Consider the following 16,065-nt stretch of genomic DNA (forward strand, 5'->3'; position numbering starts at 1 on the left):
GGATGAGGTTATAGTGGTTCTCTTGGGACAGTAAAGAGCTGTTCAGTATCATTTGGAATTAAGGGTAAACTTTTCAGCTAAATGACTTATCACCCAACCAGTTCACTCCTGTGTGTCCCAAGGGAACATTTGTGAGTGACAATGCTACATGGCAAATGCTAGTAAGCAGTCTGAAGCAGAGGGCCACGATGTACTGGAAAGTTCATGGAATATAAGGTGAAAGCCATGTTTTATGCCATACAAAATAAACATCCTTTCAGTGGACACTGATGTTATCAACTTCTATCTATCTGTTTCCTTTTGGCATAAAATGACTATTTAGCATGTATTTGGGAAGGCCCACCTCTCAGGAGCTCTTGCCCATGTCGGCAGATGTGGATTACTAAAGGCACCACTGTTGGACAAGTTCTGTCCACACTATTGAGAAATGAGCCCAAGTAGCATTTCTCTACACATCCACTCAAGGAAGAACCACCATAACTGTACACCCTCTGAGTACAAGGCATTTAACCTAATCATCAGGGACCTGCTGTTTTGGGGAGTTCGCTGACCAAGGTTTGCAAATCAGAATGAAAATAGCAAAGAGTATCTTTATTCCAGGTGAAAGAACCAAAGCAAATACAGCACAGGGTGACTTACTTGCTCAGCCACATTGTTGAGACCCACTCACAAGCCAGGTCTGTTTCCCAGAGGCTAGCAATAAAAATCTGTAGTCAGCCAATCAAGAACATTACAAACACTTAAATTGTGGCGTGAACAAATTCTGTAAGACGGTCTGCCTTTGTGTAGTTATTTTGTTTTCAGGAAAAAAGGCAGTTTCATTTCAGTTTGAATTTCTTCCGTTTGTCCACTTTGAGCACTGAGCCTTCTAGCTGGGTTATAATAATGTGTCTTTGGGGAGCACTTTCTGGTGGTAAGATTCAGAAAAACAGAAATAGAAAATGACGACACACTGAAAAACTGTATTTAATTCTGAAATACTGCACTACATTGCCTTCTTGAATAGAAACAAATTTTGTGGTGTGAAGATGAGGTCATGAAAGAAGAACAAAGATTACAATAGATCATAACCTGTGCTCAGATTTTGTGCTTTTCTTCAAGTTTATGTCGGACATTGGGTTTGGACTATGTTTAACTGTCCTCAAGAATTTAGGGGTCCAGACTCAGCACTAAGGAAAATAACTAAATGTAATTACTAGAGAGACTCATATGGCAAATAAGTAATATTTTGGGGGCATGACCCTCTTAACTCTGCCATTAATTTAGAATTTAATCATAAATAATTTGTCATTCCTTTCTATCAATTCCATCTTGACCTTTCTTTCCAATTCTAAGAATAGTTTCTATACCCATGAACCCACAGTAGTACCTCTAATAGGCTCCAAGTTCAAGCCTTTAAATACTGCTCTTACCTGTAATCTGTAATGGTCCCCTTTGCCACAAGGCCATGGAAATGTGGCCATGTGGTAAATGGTTCCAGGGAGCTTATGAAAAACAGCCTACATTTCAGAATGACTGTGGCCCGAATCCTATGAAACTAAAGCTCTCTTTGGCTCAATCAGGTAGCATTTTAGTCAATCTTGAAGTTAGTTCTGAACAAGTGTGATTGCCTTGTTTGATCTCTAAGGTCCCCAGACATTGTGCAAATAACAGATGTAGCTGGATTGCCATTTTTATTGTTGGCAGTTGCAGAATGAGTCGTAGACATAAAAGCTTGTCCCATCACTGAGTCTTATGCTTGACCTTAGATCAAAGAACAGAATGCACACATGTACAGTATGGTGAAGAACTCTTTCTTGGTACAGAGAGTCTGCCAATTCAAGGGTGAATAGTAAATAATCAATCCTCTGCCTACCACTGAGAACACCGTTCAGAATTTCAAACTGCAAGCTGGGCTGGGAACCTGGAGCACATGAAGGAGTGAGTGCCTGCACTCGCCATGCAGAGCAGGACTCCATGCACATGACCTTAGTACCATTTTCTGTGCTTTGTGTCATGCTTGGTGACTTTCCTCTTATCATGCAGACATGGAGGCACACTTAAAATGTTCCAACTCAAGTGGAGTGCAACTATATATTTTGAAAAACTAAAGGAGAAAATCAAGTAAACATTTCACAGAACAGTCAGCAGCCCTTGGGTGTTGCTGGCATCCTGTGTGATACCTGCCCACACCTGGCCTCATAGCACCAAGCACCTGGACAAAGCTGAGGCCGAAATAAAACAGAGCAGAATAATTCTCCTCTTGCCTCCTTATCTCTTTGCCAAGTAACAAAGGGTTAAAAGACGGGAAATGACCTAGTCTCTAGCAATTGACCAAGAGTTTAAAACAAGACCAAAATGAAACAAAAACAGCACAGCTAAAACCCTGAGGGTAGGCAGGCCAGGGATTTCGGAGCTTGCCACTGGAATACCAGAATTGAAGGAAAATTGAGAAAGTTTGGACCCTTACTTTCTTACTCCTTTCCAGAGAAGGCCCTGAAGAATTTGAAAATAAAATCCCCAAAATCCTTTTTGGAGAATGGTTCAAATGCAAGAAAAGGAAAAGTTAAACTGCATTTTCCCAGAGGCATTTGGGTTGTGACCTCCTCAAACTGTGGAAGATAAAGTTCAGGGCTTAAATGACTTTACAGAGAGTAAAGGCTGGAAGACCAAGAGCCAGGAGTGTGTGCTTTTAGCAACTCACCTAGAATTGCTTTCCCCCAACCCTACTGCAGGCAAAATGTAAAATCCAACTATGACTATTGCAGAGTAGAAATGAGAAGCGGCTTGGGGGGGGTGGTCCAGTGATCTTATACATGCACACACCCATCCAAGAGTCCATGTTTATCTTTGTTTCTTAAGAATACAGAAGCTGACATTTCCTTAGGGACTCTCAGGCAGCTCTAGGGAGCATCAGAGTGCATGCACCCCCATGTCCAGTTTTCTTTCTGGCTCCTTCCTTTTCAACTGTCTTCTGGAGGGTCTTCCTCAAGAACTGAGAGCTCTTCACGACCCATTTGATCTTCTGTTCCAGTACATGGCTTGGTGGCAGCTTCTCAGATCTTAGTGGACACATGAACGCTGCCTCCGGCATGACTGCAGGAGCCAGAACAGCTACAGTAGAGTCAGAGGTCACTCAGTCCTGAGATGCATGGTCCTGACTGAGGGGGGAAGACCACGGCAGCATCAGGCCTGGGTGAGAAAAGTTCAGGAAGCTCCTTTGTAAGTGCTCTTGAGGTAAGAAGCACTAAAGATAATTAACCCATAAATAAATATGTGAATAAATATATAAATAAGTAAAACACAAGAGGGCTCTTTATAGGTAAGCACCTCTTATCAATAAAAAAAAAATTCCCTCTTGAGTTTCAAAGCCCTCATACAGTGGTGATTGGTAGGCTCAGAACACCTGCAGAAAACAGAACAATCAAGACATGAACTAGAAATGCTCCAACACTGGGTATTTCTCACTTGATGACACACAAGTCATCCTAACTGTCCCCGAGGTAGTCTTGTTTTCAAGCAGTTACAGAGCAGCTCCAGACCCACTTGGAGCTTCCTCCTCCAATCCATTGCACGTTCCCATGCATCCTGTGTCTGCCTCCATGGTGTCACATACAAGGTGCTTTCCATCAGTGTTGTGTCCCGCAGCATAGACCCAAGTTCTAGGCAGACAACAACAAAATGCAATTCCAAGATCTGGCTAGAAGATCCCACTCCAAAGAGGACTTTGCCAAAATGGTGCAGGCACTTAACCTGGCAAACATTTTGGGGAAAGCTATAGAGTTAAATCCAAGAAATCTGGCATGCAGCAAACATGCATGTCTATCTTTTGTTGGGCCCCACAGTGAAAAGATCCCCCATCATTGTTCCTTTCACTTTTAAGAAGGGGCCAAAAGAAACAGAAAGGAATCAATGCTTAAGAACTGGGCAATGCATTTCTGATACCAAAGGCAGTATGCACTGTTTATCTAAAGACTAAAGGTGACTGGTGACCAAGTACAAGCTATGCAAGAACAGCCTATGGCTGAAAAACCTTGGTGATAAATAAGTCTTACTCTCTCAGGGAAGAAGTGGTGACATTCAGCATGCCATACTTGGCCCTTTCTCCCCTCAAAGCCCTGGGTTGATATTAGAGGCACCACGCAGAGCAGTCCACACCTGCATAAGCCATTGTTTTGACCAGGAAGATTCTGGTTCTTATCACTGGCTCAAACACAACCTCTTGGGAGACTACAAGGAACTGAGCAGGCTGGGGGACACCCAATACCCCAGTGGAGACCCCATTTCCTTTAACATCATAAGCCACTGGGGAGATCCTGACCTTATCACATGAAACATGTTTTTTTCCCTTGGACTTGAGTTTTAAAAATGTCTCATTTGGGAAAACAATGCAGTGAAAAGCTCTGTAATTTTATCCAAATGGCTTTGTGAGGTGGGATGAAAGGGCTCTCCTCCATTTCCTTCACCGGCACTGCCCAGGGGCCATCCTAACAGGAAACCCTTCAGAACTCTAGCCCGCATCACCAAATTCAACGTTAAGTTAAATAAAAAATTGATTCAGCATTTAGCCAAAGCTCTATCCTCTTGTAGGAGGTCATTCAATTCAATGACAGTCGTGGCAAAGTCCACCAGGTCCACGAAGTCGGACGTGATGATGTTGACACCTGTGGTTCCAGGCTTCTGCGTTTTCACCCAGTCCAGGATGGCAGGAAGATTCCTACAAGAGGAGGGTGTTGGGGGAACAGAGAGAACAGGGAGTAGAGTTTAGGACTGACTCCTCTAGAATCAGAAACAAAACATTCTCATTAATGTAACAAAAGCACAAGCTCCCAGAATTTTGTCCATTTAAACTTTGTATCTCTTCCAGGGATGAAGGGATGTCTATTCCACCAGAGAGCTGCACTTTCAGGATTTCTGTGCTGGAAGAAGAGATTATTTGCCTCAAACATCAGAGAGATACCATGTCAACAGGACTTTGAAAAATGAAAACCAAGAGCCTAATTATTAGTGGGTTCTTTAATTCTTTTATCATGAAATTTCATCATGGAAAATTTTCAACATATTGCAACACTAAGAGAAATGTAACAGTAAGGATATCCACCATCTAGATCCAACTATCAGCATTTTACTATACTTGGTTATTACCACATGTCTATCCATTTAGTCCATCACTCTATCCTTCCATCAGTCTATCTTATATTTTTGATAGTTCCAACTATAAATCTCTATATACATCTCCTAAATACCTCAGAATGCATATCATTAACAGGGTCCAATGTTTGTTTTCATTTTGCTTTTTTCTTTTGACACAGTTTTCATTCAGTAAAATGCACAAAGTGTATCTTATGTATATACATTTGTCCAAATTTAACGGGTGTTCAAATGTATACACATGACCCACTGCCCCACCAAGGCACAGAGTGTTATCCACACCCCAGAAAGCTCCTGCATATACCTTCCTCATCAACACTACCCCAGAGACCATGGTTATACTGAGTTTTCTTCTACCATAGATTAAATTTTCCTTTCTAGAACTTCATGTAAGTTCATGCAATATGGCTTCTGTGTGTAAGCCTGTCACTCAGCATTATGCTTTTGAAGTTCATCCATTTTGTGGCATGCATCAGTAACTTCCTTTTTTACCACAGCATAGTATTCTACCATGTGACTAGACTGTAGTTTGTTTATCCATTTTCCTATTGATAGTCAAATGGGTGGTTACCAGTTTTGGGATATTATGAATAAAACTTACGGCATTGCTATACAAGTCCTTTTGTGGACATTTATTTTTATTTCTTCTGGGTAAATACCAAGGACAAAATGATGTGGCCTGAAAATGAAGGGATGAAAATACAGTCTTCCCTTGGAGACAGAGAAGCAGAATACACAGTAGTCCACATGAAGACCACAGTCGTGGTGAACGTGACCTATTCAAGACTTCGTTTGAAAAGCACTAGTCAATGTTTAAGTATGAAATGCAGGCGCCATCTTCTGGTCATTATGGAGAAATAAGAATTCAAGGCTTGGTGGGCAACTTCTGGTGACTCCAGCCAGAGCCAAACCTCAGCAGATACCTGGAGCTTGAGCAGGAAAATGTGGGAAAGGCACGCACCTGTGGTCTCCGTGGACAAACAGGTCTGGGTCAGATTCGGGTTGCATGGGTCAGCCTTACCCAAGGCAAGGATCGAATAACCAGGAATACGTACAAAGAAAGGGAATTGTAGAGCCCACTATGAGGAGGAATCACTTTATTTTCTTAACTCCTGGCATCTACCAAGATGAGGGATCAGGGCAGAAGGCTGAGCTGGACATTGCTGACATGCCTGTCAGGCCCCAAATCCCACAGGTTGCAGAGCAGGAGGTTAGAAGCTTCCCTTTGGCTTTGAGGCCCACTGGGAACAAGGCTGGTCCACTCTTCCTGGGTTTCCTTAGGAACAGGGATGGAATGTCTGTTCTGGGCCAGGCACTGTGGTAGGCATTTTCTGTTAACACTCTATAATCTTGGGTGGTATTAAAAACCCCATTTAATCAGTGAGAAAACCACAGCTCAGAGACCTCAGGGAAGTTGTCAAAGACTGCCCCGTTCTCAAGAGACTGCATTAATTTGCTTGGGCCACAGTAGGAAAATGCTGTGGACTGGGAAGCTTAACAACAAAAATGTATTTCCTCCCAGTTCTGGCGGCTGGAAGTCCAGGATCAAGCTGTTGGCAGGGCTGGTTTCTTCTGAGGCCTCTGTCCTTGGCTTGCAGATGGCCTCCTCTGGCTGTGTCCTCCTGGGTTCTTTTCTCTGTGCATCCCTTTGTGTGTCCAAATTCCTTGTCTTATAAGACATCAGTCACCCTGGATTAGGGCTGCACCTATGACCTCATTTAACCTTAATTACCTCTCTAAAGGCCCTAATTCATTCTATAATCACATTCTAATGTACTGGGGGTTAGGGTTTCAACATAGGAATTTTCAGTGCACACAATTCAGTCCATAACAGGGACCATGTCAGGAGTCAATCTCAGGCCTCTGATTTCAGTCCACGTCCCTTTCTATGGTCCAGGGGCTGCTCTGTTCTCAGGCTTAGGCAAAACTTGCTTTCATTTGATTGCAATGAAATCACCATAGAAATTCAGTGAGAATGGCTGTATTTTTCATTGCTTCCTTTTATTGTGATGAACCAAAGTGAACAAAATCTCAGGTCCGAAGTTCACCTAAGAGTTAGGGAAGCAGGGATGGTGTGGGTTAATTTTTTTGCTGTGAGAACCACTTCTACATTTGTAGGAAAACTAACCTCGTCTTCTTCTTCTTGGTCAAGCTGACAGCTAGTGCCTGGGCCCTGTTTGATGGCACCACCGTGTGCCTTGGTGTAGGACAGACCTTCTGGGAAAAGCTTTTGTGACAACTACTTCTTTCCTATGCTTGTTTAGTAGCCCAGAGAAAATGAGAGCCACATGTCTCACTGGTATTTGGGAACAAACTCTTAACAAAAGCTGAATTTCTTTCTTTAGCTGACAAGGAGTCCCAGGACCGCATGATGCATTCGTGTAATATTCTTGTGATCAGCAGGGTCAAGATGCCCAAGTATTTTTCTAATCTCATGGAAACGTGCTTGCTACCAGTGGGTGAAGGCTCGGGCTGCTAGGGCGCCTTGGCCTTGGGGGTGTGCCTTCATTGCCACCAAGTGGAAAAGCCTTGTGCTTCATTTGCAGCCACATTAACATTCTAGGAATTTGCAAGTATGAAAAGCACTGTGACATTGTGGGTTCACAGTTGTAACCATCAAGATCTGACCAGATTCAGGTACTAGTATGATAATTACTGGCCAGTGGAGCAGAAAGGACACAGGGCACACTGTAATATGCTATATCCAAGTCTATGAATACTGAGAAGGGCAATAATACAACAATCAAGAATTCAGAGTTGGGGCATATTATTGACTCTTACCACCTATGTGGGCTGGGCCACCTAACCTTATTAAGTCCCGTCTGAAATGGGGATGATAATGTGCTCTAGAACAATTGCCCTCCTAGAGGCTGGCTTAATTTAAGAATCAATTGAAATAATTTGCAAGAGGGTACTTGCTATTCAGAATACAGGTATAACTCATCCTTATTTTTAAGAACTTACTCTCCCTTATTAGTATAGCTCTCTGCACAGACTTAATTATAGTGATTTTTACATTGCTTTTTAGAAATGAACATGTTCGTTTTTACTGATAGACTGTAGTTCATCTTGTATCTTTGAACTTAGCTCCTCCCAGGTACTTAATCTTTGTGTATGAACAAGTAAATAAATGAATGAATAAGTAATATGCAAATTTATCAAAGGTCTGAAGAAGATGGTGTGGATACATGAACATATATTATTAGAAAAAGAAACTTTGTGATTCTGACTTTCAGAGATACATCATTGGTTTGTGAGATTCTCTTTTCTAAGTTCAGCACAAGAAATTCCGTCAAGACTTAATCAAGACACACAGAAAGGGGTTTCTGGTTTCACTCATGGCCAACATAATCAGTAGCTCTCACCAACAAAGAAAAGTTCAGGCACTCCTTGCTAACCAAACTCCTGCCAGGTAAACTGTCATCTGAAGTCATGCTTTCTAAACTCAGAACCAAATAGATGGGGACAGTTTGGGATGAATTTTTCACTGTCTAAACTCTGGCACCTCCTGGAACTCAGGAACCCAAACATACGAACTTCCTCAGCTTGGATTTCCAGGGATGTCATACTGTCCAAATGTATTTGCAGTGTTCCCTTATACACAGGCATATGTATATGTATACAAATATATGTACATAGGCATACACAGATACGTATACATGTATACAAGCAACCTTTTTCTTGACAACACATATCATTTATTGGTGTCCAGGGTAAAGATCATCATCTAATACAAAATTTCTGGAGCTTCTTCTGCCTAATTGTATAATCAGGATCAATTCTGCTCTGAGGAAGTATTTGACGGTACGGCCTGCTGGGTGGCATCCAAGCTGCTTCATAGGATTCACTGTACCTGCTGGAGGGAGAGGGACACCCCAAGTCCCCAGAGGGCCATCTTTGAAGCACTACCACCCTGCACAGCAGTCTTGTTTAATGCTCCTGAAATGAGTGAAGACTTGGGCAGCTGTGAGGGTGGGGCACAGACATGATGTACCCACGTGCTGGCAGTGAGCAGACTGGCATTGGCCTGAGGTGCTTGGCCTTAGTATCACACAGTTCAGAGAGTATTCATGGTATAATATGCACATTTTAACAAAGTATTTCAAGACCCTTTGGCCATGGTTACTGTAAGTCACCTCAAATGCACAGCTTTTGCAAATACAAGGTTTTTTGTTTTGCTGTTATTTTAAATCTTCAAGCTATATGGTTTTACTGCTGTTTATTCAGAAGAGAATCATGATAATTTCTCTAAAACTTTACTTGTGGGATGGAAGCAAATTCTTACCTATGAACCAGAGTGTTCTTGAGGCCACCAACCAGGCCCCGGGCGATGGTCTTCACCCTGGGGGTGAGAATCGCTTGGGAGACGTGGAAGGAGCCGCGCGGGGCCCGCTCACTCAGCGTGGTTTCCAAGAAGAGGATTAGTTTGCGCACACTTGTAGTGTTTGCCCAGGGCGCTGGGATCTTCTTTCCAGGCCACAGGAACGGGTATTGCTTGTAGAAGGGACAGTGATAGAAAATAAGAACCTGAAATGTTCAAATCAGAAAAAGGAAAGCAATTCAAGAACAAGCTGAATGTTAACTCTTCGGCTTTACACTGTTGGCAAGGAGGAAAGCAAATATAAACATGTTGAAATTCAAGAATTGTTACATATATATATTTTTTTAAGAAAAATCATTAAAGCAAAGATGGAAGCACTTAACTATGTCTGACTTGAAGGTTCTAACCTTTATTTTTGTCATGAACACCTTTGCAAGAATGGCAAAATCCTGAACCCCTTCTCAGATTATGTTTTCAATGAATGCATAAAATAGACAGGATTGCAAAGTCAATCAAAGAGGTGGAAATATAGCTATCAATATATTGATTAAATTTACAGTAAATTCATGTATGAGTTTCATCATATATTAAATAAAAATATTTTGTTTTAAGTCTAATAAGTTCCATAATTTTGAGTTAATGATGAGTATAAAATTTCAAGTTATCTGTAACCATTCAAGTGTGATTTGGAAATGTCTGTGATTTCTATGGGTACAAATTCAGAGGGCTATACTGCTGTAGGTGACTGCCTGCGCTCATAATCAAGGGCATATCCATTTGCAGGTAAAGGCTAGAGAGAATAAACATGTTTTTTTCCCTATCCAAAACCACAGATTTCTTAAATGTACCCATGCCACTTCCCCTTGGAAATCTTTGGACCCCAGGTGGAGAGCCCCCTGCGCAGCTAGTACTGTCTATAACTTATGGGTCTTGTGTTCAAGAAATAGCCACTCTTGGCATTGAGATCAACACATTGAACTGATTTGGGAGTACCTGGATTTTCACTTGCACTTGCTGATTCTGACCTCAATAACCCTGCCCAGGAGAGGAAGGGAGGGCACTACTCAAGACAGGGAAGATTTCTGAGGGAACTCTTAGGTTAGTGGTGGTTTTGATAATAATTAGCAAGCCACATCCACAGCATTAATTAGTTTCTGAGAGGCAGCTAAGGGACAGGGAATTACTATTTTGATTGTCCCAATTCCGAGTTCCACTGTTTATGTGTCTAGAAGTAATGTATTTTCCCTGCTTCGAGCTCCAGCCATCTCTTCCTGGGGGAATGTCTAGCGTGTGTGTTTACACTCCCTGAACTGCAGTCCTTGGATAGCTGGCCCAGAGCATAATCCTCCAGGCACCCAGAAAGGAGCGCTCTGAATGTGTGTCTAGTTTCCAGGGTGTGTTTAGCTCATGACTAAGGGCTCCTGCAGGCCTCCAGTGAGGGAGCGCCGGGCTCGATGCACTGAACAGGCTAATGACTATTCTTGTTGTTTGTAATGGTTTTGAGTAATGTCTGACTGACTGCTAATGATGTCTGTGGTAAACACGTGTGTTAATGAGGTTAATCATAGGCTCACAGTAAGCAGATTGCCTGGGAGACTGGGGAGGATTTTCTGCTGGCGGTGTAATTGACTAGTTTGGAAAGCTGGGGTCTCCAGCAGTTTTAAGTGAGGAAAGCTGGCTTGGGAAATAGACTGGGGGAGAGGAGGGAGGCAGCGTGAACCTTTGACAAAGCTGTCAGACCATTTTCCATGCTGCCTGGCCCCTGAGCGGTGTCAGAGGACAGTGATGTTCTTTATTCTGTCTTGGAAAAGGTGCAACAAGTACAAATTATGTAAGGGGACTTTTCACCTTTCCTCAAGAGCCTCCATGAGCAATCTGTTCCCAAAGGTTATAGGAAGAATATTTCTGTTTACAGTAGGAGTTTGGCATAGCAAACCAACTCTTAGTCCACAGAATTCTGGGAGGGCAAGTCTTGCCCCGGGTCTGTGTTTTGCTTCTGTCTATCTCTCTGTGCTGTATTTTTCTCTGAAATACTTTTCCTTCCAGCTCAGCAATTTATGTTCAGTTTTTCTCCTGAGATTCAGATTTAAAATCTTATTTCCTTTGAGAATTAGTCCTTGGTTGATTTCCTCTTATTCAACCAGTCCTTTACTGGAGGCCCCTGTGTGTAGATTATACTGTGAACTCTTCTTCAATTGATTCATTACAAACCTCTTTTCTCATATAGTAAATTTGAAGCAGTTTTATCTTGCAATTGCACATCAGTTGTTTTGTATTTTCCTAGTGTTTTATATTCTCACCTTCTCATTAACACTCTACATGCTGTCAAGCTGCAGATTAACTTTTGTAATTCACTGTACCTTCAAAACCCATAGCCACTACTGTACAAATATATACCTGGGTGCTGCATGTAATTGTACATTGAGTAAATGAAATTTGACTGAATGGTAATACATTTCTTGCCATTAAATTGTGGTAATAAAATACTCAGGGGGTTACATGCAAGGCAGCTCATTACATAATGAATATTTAAAGTTTAATGGCTAGTAGGCTCTGTTCCAGCAGCAGCAGGGAGGTGACTGATGACTCTCCATGGTCTCTTTGTTTAGTGTTTAAGAAAAGACATGGCAGGGAGAAAGAGCTTTGGGAAAAGAAGGAGAAAAAGGAGATCCTAGAATTCAAACTGATGACACTCTCCCTTTTTCTGGTTTGTCATCAGAGTCTCTTTCCTTGATAATTTAGGAGTATTTGTAGTGGTATGACACAGATTAGTCCATACTTAAAAACTATGAGAGATCATTCCTCTGCTGCTAGAAATTCACTGTCCCCACTACTCATTAGTCCTGAAGATGCCTGTTACTCCTGCAGGTTTCTAAACGATTTAGTATGCAATATGGCAACCCATCCAAAATATAGTATGTGTACAAAATTATAGAACTATATTTACAACAGAGAGGTGTTTATAAACTTAAGTGTACTTAAGTTTAACCTTACCTGAATTCCAATATTCAAAAGCCTTATTACAGTTCTTTTCTCCTATTCTGCTCACCCTCGGAGACCCACTGATAATAGGGGCTCATGAGTAAAAAACAAGTGTTTTTATTCGCTAAATTGATGACACTGGTTGTGAAAATCACCAAGAAGTGTGAACAGCCCTGGGAGAGCATCAGAAGCTGTGGAGACTCGAGAGACCAACAGCCTGTGATTGAATGCTGGGCCTTACCACCCACCAACAGTGTTCTCTTGGGCAAGTTGCTTGATCTTCCCATGCCTCACTTCACTCATCTGTAAAATGAGAATAAATAACAAAATACCTATCTCATAGTGTGGTTGAGAGGATGAAGTATATTAATCCATGTGCTGATACCATGTAAGGCTCAATAAATGTTGGTTGTCATTGTTATTACTGTAATTGAATATTATAAGAGAGATTCCACTGGGGGGAAAAAAAATCTCTCCACATTAGACCTGTGAGTCTCAACAAATACAAGTTCAGCTTTACGGGGAGAGGTGTGATAAATATTTGGCAAAATATCACTTACAAAGTTTTTGTGAGGGAGTGGCTTAGATACATTTTAATGGATATGAAGATGTAACTCAGCCTCTGTGAAGTCAAGGACATTGAGTGCTTTTGTGGATGGGTGTGTCATCCGAGTTTACCTCTCTGACCTCCTCCTGCTGCTCTGCTTTCCAGCCCCACGGCCCCCTGCTCTGCCTCAAAGATGTCAGGCACACTCCTTCCTTGGGGCCCTATGTTGGCTGGTTCGTCTGCTGGGAAAACTCTTCTCCCAGTGACCACTGATGATTAACTCTCTCAAATGTCTACCCTGGTCAACCCGTTGAAAACTGTAACCCGCCCTTGCCAGCCTTGACTTTTCTTCTATCACTCTTATCCCTTCCTGGCATCATATATAATGTATTTATTATCTTGATTTCCTGTGATCTCTCTCCCTCTATTTGAATGAAAGCTCCATTAGGGCAAGGATCTTTATTTGCTGATTTGTCCCAAGTGCTTAGAAGGGGTCTTGGCACATACTTGGTATCCAATAAATCCTTGCAAGTGAATAATCTTTAATTGATTTTAATTGAAACCCCTTCCTTAAGTTGGAAAAGAACTCTTTAATATGCCTCGGTTACCACATCTGTAAGTGAGCCACTGTGAATGAAGAGTACTTGCTACTTTTTTCTTTTAGTAGAGAGTCTAAATTGGACTCCGATCTTTTTTGAAGTTCTCCTCTCCCACTACCTATCATTCTTTGGGATCAGAGCAGAATACAGTTGACTGTTGAACAGCATGGCTATTAACCCCACGGATCCACTATATGTGAATTTTTTTCAATAAGTATACTGGAAAATGGTTGGGGGGGGTTGTGGCAATTTGAAAAACACTTTTTCTCTAGCTTACTCTAGTGTAAGAATACAGTACATAAACAAAGTATGTGTTAATCAACTGTTTATGTTATCAGTAAGGCTTTTGGTCAATAGCTATTAATAGTTAAGTTTTTTGGGATTCATAGACTTTTGACAGCATGGGGGTCAGAGCCCCTAACTCCCACATTATTCAAGGGTCAACTGTACCTCTGAGGTTCACATTCCTTTTCTTGCCCGTCATGAGCCTGGGACTAGAAGCTCTTCTCAGTTTGAGCAACCTGGGGCGTGCTCTTCCAGCCCGGGGCCTGTAGGGTGCTTCCTTCCTGATCTCTCTCTCCCTCTATGACCCAAATTCTGTGAAGAAGGCCTTTGAAAATGTTAACACCTCTGCAATGAATCACTTACATGCTTTTGTCAGCTAATCCTTTTAGTTATCAATCGGTATCTTGGTGCGGGCACAAATATGTGAAGGGGATAACAGGTACAAGCTTCTAGTTATAAAATAAGTCGCAGGATGAAAGTACAGCATAAGGGAATATAGTCAATAATATTGTTATAATTTTGTATCATGAAACAGCTGGTAACTATACGTACCATGTGAGCATTTCATAATGGAGCTAATTGTTGAATTACTATGCTGTACACCTGAAACTAATATAACACTGTGCGTCAACTACATTTCAAAAAAAAAAAAATTGGCAGGGATTACCTGACACTGAGTAGAAGGCAGGATGGAACAGCCTATCTCTGCGGGGCATTAGGAGAGTATAAACAGATTCTCTGGGAGATTAAAAAATGATAATGGCCAACTGGTCCAATTTCAAAGCTTTACCTTGGGCTGGTTCTGGCCAGGCCATTCAAAGTCAGCTGGGATGCTTCGAACAGTTTGCCTGACAAACTGTACATATTTGGCAGGCATTAATCCCAGTTCACTGGTGCCCAGGGGAGCCTCTTGAGCTATCCTGGAGCCCAGGAACTAGGGTTCCAGTGTTCAATATTCCAAATAATCTAGGCCTTCCATAACCTCAGAGCTCTGGAGTGAGCTGCCTCACAGCGGTGATATGGAAAAGGTGGAAAGAGCTATGCTCCTACCCTCAGAAGCTCGTCTCCCTTCCCTCCTACCTGGCCCTTCTTCTCCCACAGGTGTTGTAGTGTCATGCTCTCCACACTGCAGGCCGAGCACAGCTTGTTTCCAAAGGCCTCCTGGATCTGGACAATCAGGCGGTTGTGATGAGCCTCATCCATAGCGTAGAAGTGGTTGAAATCCAGGAAGATGATCTCTTGGGGGTGCTGGGTAAGAAATGAGTCAATCTCCATCAGCCCATCCCAGACCTTAATGCCAAAAAGTCCATGAATAAAGTAGATTTCCTGGTCAGCATCCCCAGGTTTGGAAGACACACGCAGGTCAAAGTAGCGGATCCCAGCTTCCAGCTGTTCTCGGAACGTCAGGTTCTGAGTCACAGACCATTTCTTCATCAGCTTCTTCACCAAGGAGATCCTGGCAAGGCGTTTGATAGCTGGGGTTTGGTCAGGCCCTACCGGGGACTTTTCATCTACCCAGTAGCTGAATGAATCGTGGGAGCCTATGCAAAGCAATAAAGGCGAGGAAAGCATTTGAGACCAGAGCTGGGAGGATTAAGCCAACTGTTAAGAAGACAAAACAACAAAGCCACAAATACACACCAAAGATGTAAAGGCATACTTGCAAAATTTTCAAGCTTGCTAGGAATGAGGTAAGCACAAATAAAAGTCATGCAGTCTTATTTAAGTTTGTTAAGCCTGGGGTAAAACTATAATTCTCATATATTGCTAGTGTAAGGTAAATTAATAGACACCCTATTGGAAAGCTATTTAGAAATACGTTTGGAAAGAGGAGCTTTAAAATACTCATACCATTTGATCTAGTAATTTCATTTCAGGAAAGCTATTCTGAGGAAATAAACTAATGTTTGAAAAAAACAAAGATGTTTGCTGAAGAATATTTGCAATAGAGACAAACTGGAGGTTTCTTAGGTGTCTTTCATAGAAGAATCCTTGACATTGGCATATCCACTTCATTCATGCAGCCATTGGAACAAAGGATATGGGAACCCCGTGTCTACTGCAATAAGGCATTTAAATTGTAGAAAAGGCAGAATTTTAAAAAATGTTATATACATGATTTTTTCATGCTATTGTATATATATGCTATTTTACTGCTGTAAACATCTGAGTCAGTAGGAATGGTTTCTTGACAGATCAAA

At 41.9% G+C, this 16,065-nt stretch overlaps 1 protein-coding gene across 3 annotated transcripts in view; it reads right to left on the reverse strand.

Annotated features, from left to right (window-relative positions):
- Positions 1-947: 947 nt before the first annotated feature.
- PLCXD2 (phosphatidylinositol specific phospholipase C X domain containing 2) overlaps positions 948-16,065 on the reverse strand; it is a 43,318-nt gene continuing 28,200 nt past the window's right edge. Inside the window, exons 2-4 of one of the 3 annotated variants that reach the window (XM_017642337.3) lie at positions 14,945-15,405; positions 9,416-9,657; positions 948-4,696 (exon numbers count right to left, since the gene is read on the reverse strand). In XM_017642337.3, the coding sequence (XP_017497826.3) occupies positions 4,537-4,696; positions 9,416-9,657; positions 14,945-15,405 (863 nt within the window). In that variant the 3' untranslated portion in view covers positions 948-4,536. Of the gene's footprint in view, positions 4,697-4,788; positions 8,987-9,415; positions 9,658-14,944; positions 15,406-16,065 lie in introns of those variants that run through there. The other 2 variants (XM_073231696.1, XM_073231695.1) reach the window with 2 other exon arrangements.

This window comes from Manis javanica, chromosome 3, assembly GCF_040802235.1.
Source record: "Manis javanica isolate MJ-LG chromosome 3, MJ_LKY, whole genome shotgun sequence".
NCBI classification, from domain to species: domain Eukaryota; kingdom Metazoa; phylum Chordata; class Mammalia; order Pholidota; family Manidae; genus Manis; species Manis javanica.